General features: G+C 44.1%; 1 protein-coding gene across 1 annotated transcript; it reads left to right on the top strand.

Moving 5' to 3' along the window:
- Positions 1–7,619: 7,619 nt before the first annotated feature.
- LOC123773256 (salivary glue protein Sgs-3-like) lies at positions 7,620–10,162 on the top strand. Its single transcript, XM_045766870.2, has 2 exons — positions 7,620–7,705; positions 9,220–10,162. Exons 1-2 carry the CDS (start codon positions 7,620–7,622, stop codon positions 10,160–10,162), a joined length of 1,029 nt encoding a protein of 342 aa, XP_045622826.2.
- The last annotated feature ends 1,205 nt before the right edge of the window (positions 10,163–11,367 follow it).

The raw sequence follows: 11,367 nt of genomic DNA, 5'->3' as shown, positions 1-11,367 counted from the left end.
AACTTAATAAACTTAATGAACTTAGTAAAAAATTAATATTACTGCTAATATAAATAAGGTGTCTGTGGCGTAGTGGTAAGACGCTCGCCTGCTGTTCCGCGAGGGCTTTGTCCTGGGTTCGTATCCTGGCCAGGGAGGACTTACTGGGAACAAATCTTTAACTGTTGCCTCTGTTTAACTCAACAATAAAATGGTTACTTTGTTGTAAAAATGATTCTTCGCGGGGGTCGTATTCCAGGGAACATAGGATTAAGAACTCGCCCAAAATGCTACACGTACTAGTGGCTGTACAAGAATGTAAGAACTCTTGTATATATACATAAATAAATAATATTATTATACATAATAATTCTATGTATAGTTAGGCATAAGTTAGGTAAGGTATTTTGGTTCCATTGGCGATTATTTGTATTTAAAGTACGTGGATGAAGCATTTACAGGGTTGTGGTTCGAACAAAAGTCGACAGCGAAGCATTTGTTCCGGGTGTTCGGACGTCATCAGTTGTGAGTCGTGTGTAAACCGTTTTTCATTCATAAACAGGGGGTTTGGCGGGTGGATGGAATGAACTTTGAGTCTTTGTTTGGAGGACAGCTGACTGACGCCCGAACACTTACAGAACAAGTGCTTCGTTCACGTCCTGTGTTCGAACAACAATTCTATGAAGTCTTCACCCACGTACTTCAAATACAAATAAACATCAACAGAACCTTAACACCTAACCTAACCTAACCTACGCCTAACTATACATATAATTATTATGTATAATAATATTAATTTATATATGAGGACAAACCAATTTTTAAAACACAGTAATTTAAAATTGATGAATACGTCTGTGGAGGACGGCCGCTGCTTTAAACAGCCTAGCGTGAGGATGGCAAAGGGCAAACTGTAGTGTGACGGACAAATGAAACGGCTTCGTGATGAATTTAAGCACTACTGCTGGAAAATGGAAAGTGATCTTGATATTCAGAATAAGAGAGTTAGAGTGACTGGATATTGTAATGTTGACAACCTGTTAACGTGTTGTGACTTGTATCTTGGAGTGAAATTAATTTCTGTTTATGTAGTGATGCGGGTTTCCATATATTCATTCTTTCCTTACTAAACTCCGTGAAGTGCAGTGTGTGCGTCGGTGGGGAATAAGGCAGACATCAGGGCAGAAAACGCTGCTCCTGCTGAACTTGGCGAGGTGTTGACGCGGGATAGTTTGGTGGTTTACAGCAAATAAAGTCGAAGACAGACCTTAACTGCTGTTCCAAATTACATACGTCTCGGTGCCTCTAATTATTAGTGCAGTGTTTCTCGTCTGGTGCTGAAATATTACGTCGTGTTGGTAAGTTTGTGTATGTGAGCGTGTCGCTAGCAGTGTTGTCAACCACTTGTACCAGCCTCGCCTCGCTACACCAGGTACTCCAGCATCCTCGTCCTTCAGGTCAGGGTAAGGAACACCTGCATGCTCAAGCGTCATCTTCACCTGTGCTGCTTATATATATTGATTAAAATATGGTTATTCATGTGGTATTTGATAATGTTAATTTATTAAACCGTGTCAAAATGAATATAAATAATCAGTTTTCATGCTTTTTCAGGTAAGATGTCAATAGCTCATCGTGTGACAGGAATCCGCCAATTCTTAAGGTACGTAACTATTTCCTTTTGTTTCCATGGCTGCCGTATAATGAGTTGTGGAAACTAATCACAACTTATAAGTCTGATCACAGTCACTTCATGATTAAAGGTGCCGTGACGTCGAGGAGGACCGTCTAGGTGACATCAGCAGAGATACGATGTCTCAGGTCACTAGTGTTAGTGTAAGCTGGGTTTATCCGGGGAAAGGTGTGGCGTCAAGTATTGCGTTACAGGAGTCGTAGCTGTAGGGTTAAAGGGGCTCTTAGTGAATGTTTTCTGGGGCAGATTCCTCCCGTGTACTGGGTGTGTGGCGAGGCACTTGCGGGTGAAATACGTCCAGCAAGCGTTGTCAAGCTGCCTAACGAATCAGAAGGGAACTGGCCGGTCAGTTTGCGTAGAGGACTGAGTAGGAGGTCTTTGTTGACATGTCTGGTGAAGGTGGTGAAGAGAGTACTGAAGAAAAGTAAAGTAGATTATACTTTTGTTGACCGACCGCCTGTTATAATTTGTTTGGTCTGTCAGGCATCTGAATGGGTGGCAAACAAGTTACTTTGTTATAAGCTTATAAATATAGACAGATGTAAACTTGTTCCCAGAGACACGTAATGAAGCACAATGGACAAATTTAAAAAAATATGGTCAATCAGTTATGGTGATTGACGCAGGACTCGTCCTAAATATTGGAGAGTAGTGAGGGTGTTGAGGAGAGCAGAGGTGACTGCTGCTGGTGGGTGTGGTGACAGGTGAGGGTGTTGAGGAGAGCAGAGGTGACTGGTGCTGGAGGGTGTGGTGACAAGTGAGGGTGTTGAGGCGAGCAGTGGTGACTGGTGCTGCTGGTGGGTGTAGTGACAAGTGAGGGTGTTGAGGCGAGCAGTGGTGACTGGTGCTGGTGGGTGTGGTGACAGGTGAGGGTGTTGAGGAGAGCAGAGGTGACTGGTGCTGCTGGTGGGTGTAGTGACAAGTGAGGGTGTTGAGGCGAGCAGTGGTGACTGGTGCTGGAGGGTGTGGTGACAAGTGAGGGTGTTGAGGCGAGCAGTGGTGACTGGTGCTGGAGGGTGTGGTGACAGGTGAGGGTGTTGAGGCGAGCAGAGGTGACTGGTGCTGGAGGGTGTGGTGACAGGTGAGGGTGTTGAGGCGAGCAGTGGTGACTGGTGCTGGTGGGTGTAGTGACAGGTGAGGGTGTTGAGGCGAGCAGTGGTGACTGGTGCTGGAGGGTGTGGTGACAAGTGAGGGTGTTGAGGCGAGCAGTGGTGACTGGTGCTGGTGGGTGTGGTGACAGGTGAGGGTGTCGGGCGACATGTATAAGTCAGTGAACAATGGAGAACCTGGCGATAAAGACTGATAAAGACTGGGCCTAGCTTCAGGGTTGGGTAAGGACTGTCAAACAGCGGTACCCGCAGGTTAGGGGGTAAGATTACAGTTAAAACACGATGGAAAATGGGACGAAAATGTAAACCTTCAGTGAGGATGGTGAGAAAGATGAGCAGCCAGGAAAGATCAGTTAAATTCGACGTTTTTATGTTAGTACACGAGAGGGAAGATAAATTCTTAGAGATGCAGCATAAGAAGAAGAATCTAAGATTTATGATGATAGATCAGTGTGTAAACGATTTGACATTTAGTGCCAGTCACAACAACCCATCCTCTTGATAAGATAGTACTATTTGTTACTATATTGACGGTCGTACAAATATTGATGTGATGGACAAATTGAGAGTAGAATGTGTTACTATTCATTATACAGTCTGGGGAAAAAAGCTAAATCCAAATTTAAACATTTCTAGGCCTAGTGTAGCATATATTCTTACTGTATTGGACCTCAGTGTTTATTTGGCCTAAGGCGGTGAGATTTGGTTTCATTAGCAACATACATAGAGAACCTTTCTGGTTTGTCCAAGCTCAATAATACAATAGTCTACTTGTTATTGGTCGATCACGTCCATATTTGTATGATCGACCACATTGTTACTTCAAGTATTTTCATTTTATGAAGATGGGCGGTTCTGACTAAGTGATGGATTAGGATCAACTGAATTGATTGATAAATTGAGAGCCATTTAAGAATTCGTTGGATCTGAAGATCCGAAACCAATTCAACGATAAAAAGTTCCAAACTTTGTTTGAAATGATCATGATAGATCTAATAAGACATCTATTAGAAGTTGATGGGGGATGGCATGACAAGGCGTCGTGAGCATGTCATGTTTTATCTGGCATACCACAGTGGTGAGGTATTCCTCCCTCCACAGTGGTGAGGTATTCCTCCCTCCACAGTGGTGAGGTATTCCTCCCTCCACAGTGGTGAGGTATTCCTCCCTCCACAGTGGTGGGGTATTCCTCCCTCCACAGTGGTGAGGTATTCCTCCCTCCACAGTGGTGGGGTATTCCTCCCTCCACAGTGGTGAGGTATTCCTCCCTCCACAGTGGTGAGGTATTCCTCCCTCCACAGTGGTGAGGTATTCCTCCCTCCACAGTGGTGGGGTATTCCTCCCTCCACAGTGGTGAGGTATTCCTCCCTCCACAGTGGTGAGGTATTCCTCCCTCCACAGTGGTGAGGTATTCCTCCCTCCACAGTGGTGGGGTATTCCTCCCTCCACAGTGGTGAGGTATTCCTCCCTCCACAGTGGTGAGGTATTCCTCCCTCCACAGTGGTGAGGTATTCCTCCCTCCACAGTGGTGAGGTATTCCTCCCTCCACAGTGGTGGGGTATTCCTCCCTCCACAGTGGTGAGGTATTCCTCCCTCCACAGTGGTGAGATATTCCTCCCTCCACAGTGGTGAGGTATTCCTCCCTCCACAGTGGTGAGGTATTCCTCCCTCCACAGTGGTGAGGTATTCCTCCCTCCACAGTGGTGAGGTATTCCTCCCTCCACAGTGGTGAGGCATTCCTCCCTCCACAGTGGTGAGGTATTCCTCCCTCCACAGTGGTGAGGTATTCCTCCCTCCACAGTGGTGAGGTATTCCCACGTGATCACCACCGCGCGATCTCACTTCGCGTAGTGATGGTCGTCAAGGGGCTGGTGATGTTGACCCCTATAAAGCCTTTAACGACTTCATCTTGGGAACCGCTCAAGGAAAACGGCCCTTGATTTCACGGTTTCACACTCTGATGTACCAGAGTGTGAAACCTTGGACAGACTGTTGACTGTTTCATCAGGAGCAGTGTCTGTCTCTCTGTCTGTTCGATACAAGTTGTCAGGTGTTTAGGGTTAATCTTGCCAGACTTTGCAGGGTAACATGTGGCTGTTGTGGGATAGTCATAGGGCGTCCAAATTTACCCATTTTGCCATAAAAGACAAATAATTCCATATTACTCCTTCGGAAATAATAAGTGTTTAGTAGACCACTGTATCAGAGGTATTTGGTTATAGGTATTTGACCTATGACAGAGGTATTTGTCAGAGTGTCAGAGGTCGGTCTCTCCTCATAATTACTTTACCTACAGCTCTAAATAAAATGCTCTTAGTGTATTTGAATCATCTGTTAATAGTCAGCCATTCTTAACTTAGTGATAAATATCGCAGGCAACTTAGGACAGCACACAGCACAAGTTATAATTGGGCGATAAGGTCTGAGGCGAACATAGGATAACTTAATTTGTTGAAGTGAAAAATTGGTTATGTTCAGAAGAGTGGTGGACAGGAAGTGGGGGAGTAATGGGCACACTCAATTAGAATTGGTCTTCACGAGGAGTGATTATTTAGGTCTTTTAACTCCTCTATCTGTTTAGCAGACGACTTTCAACAACAGTGAACGAGGTGGAGGTGGTGTAGGGGGTGGTGATGGAGGGGTAAAGAGGTGGAGTTGAGGAGGTGGAGGGGGGAAAGAGGGGGGATGTGGTGATAGGGGTGAGGATGTGGAGGGGGGAAGAGGAGGAGCAGGACGTTTGAACACTTCTGAGTAGTCAGAATCACGTTAAAGTTAAAGCTGGTTAAATCATCTTAAATAGAAAGATGTGAGACTAATCTTCAGCTTTGTCAGCGCTTACTAATCATAGCTTTAGTCAGCTATTACCAATCTTAAGCTTGGTCAGCGCATACTAATCATAGCTTTGGTCAGCAATTACCAATCTTAAGCTTGGTCAGCGCATACTAATCATAGCTTTGGTCAGCTATTACCAATCTTAAGCTTGGTCAGCGCTTACTAATCATAGCCTTGGTCAGCTATTACCAATCTTAAGCTTGGTCAGCGCTTACTAATCATAACTTTAGTCAGCTATTACCACTCTTAAGCTTAGTCAGTTCTTTCCAATCTTAACCATGGTCAGCTCTTAATAATCTTAAGCTTGGTCAGCTCCTAATGAGCTAGGTCAACTCTTAATGAGCTTGGGTCAGCTCTTGATGAGTTTGGTCAGTTCTTAACGAGCTTGGTCAGCTCTTGATGAGCTTGGTCAGCTCTTGATGAGCTTGGTCAGCTCTTGATGAACTTGGTCAGCTCTTGATGAGCTTGGTCAGCTCTTGATGAGCTGGTCAGCTCTTGATGAGCTTGGTCAGCTCTTGATGAGCTTGGTCAGCTCTTGATGAGCTTGGTCAGCTCTTGATGAGCTTGGTCAGCTCTTGATGAGCTTGGTCAGCTCTTGATGAGCTTGGTCAGCTCTTGATGAGCTTGGTCAGCTCTTAATAATCACATCAACTGAGTTAGCATCTCGTTCTCCAGAGATGCTTAAAAAACCACAACCGTTTTGCCTGACCAGAAACGTCCTATAACCCGGTGAACCCATCTAACCTACCGAGACCGATTCGTCGAAAACGTCAATATTACGTTGCTTTACTTGTCATTAACACGTCGCATTTTTAACGGATGGGTCACTTTCATTACGAAACGATGACGTATGAGGTGAAAGGGGTCAGGGGCAAGAAGGTGGTTAAGTGCACGTCTGCTTAGAAGCTTGTCAATGTTTTGTACTTCAGATTAGCGCCGGTCAACGTTCCTCGCGGTCAAGGCAGGTCAAGGTCAAATATGTTTATTGAGATAATGAAATATATAGAGTAGCTTAGGCTACGTGTCTTAACATATCGGTGATGGTACAGTGGTAAAGTATGCTGTTGGCAATGCTTTGGTCCCAGGTTCGCGCCACCTCGCAGCCCCAGAGGATTTTCTCATTATCCTCACTGTTCCTTTCTCCCCAAAAGTTGGTCACAGGGGATATTGTTGCCTCACTACTGCTTCTTCCCTGTTCCTGCTGTACGATCATGCCTTCCTTCGGAGCTTCGTTTACTCTGCTTGTGGGTGCCGGCTGTGAATCTCTCACACGAGGCTTCATGGGACATAAAGAGGAACCAGCACTGTGGATTGTCGAGGCATTGCTACCTTTTCAGGTAGCAATGACCCAAAGGAAAAAACGAAATAAACACTAAGAACACCTCTAGAAAACTGAGGACACCTCTAAACCACTGAGGACTCCTCTGGACCACTGAGTTCACCCCTAGACCACTGAGGACACCTCTGGCCCACTGAGGACACCTATGGACCACTGAGAACACCTCCAGACCACTAAGAACACTTCCAGACCACTGAAGACACCACCAGACCACTGAGAACACCTCCAGATCACTGAGGACACCACCAGACCACTGAGAACACCTCCATATCACTGAGGACACCACCAGGCCACTGAGGACACCCCTAGGCCACTGAGGACACCACTAAGCTGCTGTGAATACTTCCGTCTCTGGCGGACTCTCGCATACCTCATTAAGCTTACATCAGCATGACTGACAAAACAATTAAACTTTGAACTGCAGTCCAATCTCCTGGAAAATGTATCTGGCTATAGAAAGCGGAAAAATATATATAACTGTCCCGAAATCAAATCGCAAAAACAAATGAAGTGACTTCGCTGCAGTAACAAAAGGCTTAATACGGTTATTGGACCTGGAAAGCCTTTGACGGTGGATTCTGGAAAGCATTTTGACCAAAGACATTGTAAAACATTAACCATATATACTGGACAACATTTGACTAATGAAACTGGAAAGCATATGAGCATGGATACTGGTAAGTATATGAGCGTGGATGCTGGAAAGTATGTGAGCACGGATATTGGAAAGTATGTGAGCATGGATGCTGGAAAGTATGTGAGCATGGATGCTGAATGCTTTTCTAATATTTTTTTATGAAATTATAAAGCTATCCATTTCATTATGTATGAATTACTTTTTTTTATTTTGAGTTTAAACTAACGTAGATATATGACCAAACCTAACCTAACCTAACGGTGGCGGTGGTATCCCCATATTCTGTTTTACGGGGGTTACCCTTTCATAACTTCACTCCATCATACACCGACCCACAACACTCACACATTCGAGTACGAATGTCAAACAACGTTTACCAAAATATACAAGAAAATTAATTAATTAGAACTACAATATTCAATAGTCGACAACCTCTACCTCCATTATCACCAAAACAGGAATTTCAACTTTGAGACCTGATAAAAAAAAATCAGTTTCTGACGAACTCTCACCAGCCCCAAACATCTCGTGCAAAGTTCTTAGTTCTATAACAACTCAGATGTCGTTTAGTCATAAAGCCATAATGCTTGGAGCCACAAATCTTCCACGTATAAATGTGACACATACTTGGATGGTCACACTGAAAAAATGTTCCACAGCAAACTATACTCTAAAACAATATTTTGTCCTAGAAACATGTATGTTATATGCCATTCTGAGGCCAGCTGTTAATAAAATAACAATTGGTGACATTTCAATATTTTGATCACTAATTTGAAATTGTGCGTTTCTTCCATTTTTTCATTTTTTCTTTTTACTTTTTTACCGGTTGGCAAAAAGTGTTTTGCCAACCGTACCACAGCAGATACAATGTATAATACGACAAATATAGTTTAATACAAAACTAGATTAGAAACAATCCCATAATGGTTTAATAGAATGCTAGTATGTAAATAATCTAAAATAAAAGTGTAAACATTAAATTTATATCTGTTTCTTTGTCTGTTTGGTTATCTGTCATTACAAAGTTGGAGATTCTCGGGGCTATGCCTTACCCAGATTTTGCAAATGAAACATGTGGGGTATGGGAGTGCCATAGACTATTCGGGGTTGGCTCCAGTGCCACACTTTAAGAAATATCGGTATCTAACCCAACCTCCTCCTGTGCAATTTTCATGAAATCAATTCTAAAATATTGGCTGTGTTATCCTTAGAATTGTTTAGTAATTTTTGTTTATTACACGATTTTTCTAAGAAACACAAAGAAAGAAAATGTAGGGAAGAGAGGAGCGGAGGGGGGCAGAGGTGAAAGACGGGAAAGAGAGGAGATTGTTGTGGAGAGGAGGGGGAGAAAGGTGGAAAGTGGGGGGGATTGAGAGAGAGAGAGTGTGGAGAGTGAAGCAGAGAAGATGACGGGGGTTGAGAGAGGGAAGAGAGAGAGACAGGGGGAAGCGAAGTTGGGAGATAAACGTGGAGAGAGGGAATGAGACATGAGTGAGAGAGGAGATTGGGAGAGAGGGGAGGTGGGGGAGACACCCGGGCGCAGCCGGCCATTCCCCCACACCACTAGTACTAAATATTTCACTGGTCAATCATTGGACAAACTAAACAATTGAACAACCACGTATAGTACAATACTAAGTAATTTAACATCCAAACATGAGAGCATACGACCACAACAACACCAAGCCAAGCCTTCCACAACAACACCAAGCCTTCCACAAAACACCAAGCCATCCACAACAACACCAAGCCTTCCACAACAACACCAAGCCTTCCACAACAACACCAAGCCATCCACAACACCACCAAGCCTTCCACAACAACACAAAGCCTTCCACAAAACACCAAGCCTTCCACAACAACACGAAGCCTTCCACAACAATACCAAGCCATCCACAACAACACCAAGCCTTCCACAACAACACCAAGCCTTCCACAAAACACCAAGCCTTCCACAACAACACCAAGCCTTCCACAACAACACCAAGCCATTCACAACAACACCAAGCCATCCACAACAACACCAAGCCATCCACAACAACACCAAGCCATCCACAACAACACCAAGCCATCCACAACAACACCAAGCCATTCACAACAACACCAAGCCATCCACAACAACACCAAGCCATTCACAACAACACCAAGCCATCCACAACAACACCAAGCCATCCACAACAACACCAAGCCATTCACAACAACACCAAGCCATCCACAACAACACCAAGCCATCCACAACAACACCAAGCCTTCCACAAAACACCAAGCCAAGCCTTCCACAACAACACCAAGCCTTCCACAACAACACCAAGCCATTCACAACAACACCGAGCCATCCACAAGAACACCAAGCCATCCACAACAACACCAAGCCATCCACAACAACACCAAGCCATTCACAACAACACCAAGCCATCCACAACAACACCAAGCCATCCACAACAACACCAAGCCATTCACAACAACACCAAGCCATCCACAACAACACAAAGCCATCCACAACAACACTAAGCCATTCACTACAACACCAAGCCATCCACAACAACACCAAGCCTTCCACAACACTGTAACAACACACAACACAACTGTCACTCTCGACAATAACAACGCGGCAGGTCTGCGCTTAAAACAACAAGTTTTTCAAGTGCGGCCGAGACGAACAGCTTCCACTTAGCACTACATCTGGACCAAGTGCGTCTGGGGCTTAAAACACAGCACGCGAAACAGCGCCAGAATTCGTCAAGCTTTAACGCAACCATTTACGAAACCTCTTCATCTTTCCTTAATGATGGCGGTGGGATTTATGAATAAAGCATTTTACGAGCTTGGAAAGATCACAACCTCTAGGTTATTTTTGTTATCAACACTCTCGGTGGCGCTTCAGAACCCATACACTACTTTAATAAATGTATACAAAGCAGACATTATTGAGGAAAGATGTATTCGTTTCGTAAATAGTTGTGAAATATTTGATGAATCTTGGCTCCGGGCAAGCTATAGCACCAGGCTGGGGAACCACTGTGATACAACCACCAGGCTGGGGAACCACTGTCATACAACCACCAGACTAGGGAACCATTGTGATACAACCACCAGGCTGGGGAACCACTGTAATACAACCACCAGGCTGGGGAACCACTGTGATACAACCACCAGGCTGGGGAACCACTGTGATACAACCAAACATAGGCTCAAAGTATTCCATCTTTAAAAGTAGATTATCTTTCTCTTTAAAGGTTCTTTAATAAAGTTCGAGTCAAAGCAGGATGGAATGATCTTTTTTCAATATTGTCTTTTTAAGAAGATTGGAAATGGATTAAAATTCTGTTGCAGTAGACTATACTTTGCACCACCAAAATTATCCTTATATACAGTTCCACAAGGTATTAATTTACCTGGTTCTGAACTGGGAAAATGGTTAAGTTTTAAGTTTGAAAATCACTGCATCTCTTACTCACTTTCTCAACTAAAATATATAGCTCTGTGTGTCATGTTGCAGCCTGTGTGTGTGTGCAATTTATTTCGTGAGGAAATACGTTTCTTAGTTTTGTATCTTTTTAAAATTTTATGTAATGTGTGTGTGTGTATGTGTGTATATACTCATCTAGTTGTGATCGCCTCTCAAATGTGAAAAATGTTAGTCAGCAGCTGGTGACAGGTGACTAACTCCCAGGTACCTTTTTACTGCTAGGTAACAGGGGCATAGGGTGAAAGAAACTTTGCCCAATGTTTCTCGCCGGCGCCCGGGATCGAACCCGGGACCACAGTATCATAT

The sequence above is a fragment of the Procambarus clarkii genome, chromosome 89 (assembly GCF_040958095.1).
Source record: "Procambarus clarkii isolate CNS0578487 chromosome 89, FALCON_Pclarkii_2.0, whole genome shotgun sequence".
NCBI lineage: Eukaryota > Metazoa > Arthropoda > Malacostraca > Decapoda > Cambaridae > Procambarus > Procambarus clarkii.
This window is presented reverse-complemented; position numbering and strand designations above follow the sequence as displayed.

Excerpts from the sequence above, each read along its gene's own strand:
- LOC123773256 (XM_045766870.2), top strand. The coding sequence starts at position 7,620 with ATGGATACTGGTAAGTATATGAGCGTGGATGCTGGAAAGTATGTGAGC. Across the intron at positions 7,706-9,219 it reads GTGAGCATGGATGCTGGAAA|TACAATACTAAGTAATTTAA; the intron begins GTATGTGAGCAT and ends AACCACGTATAG.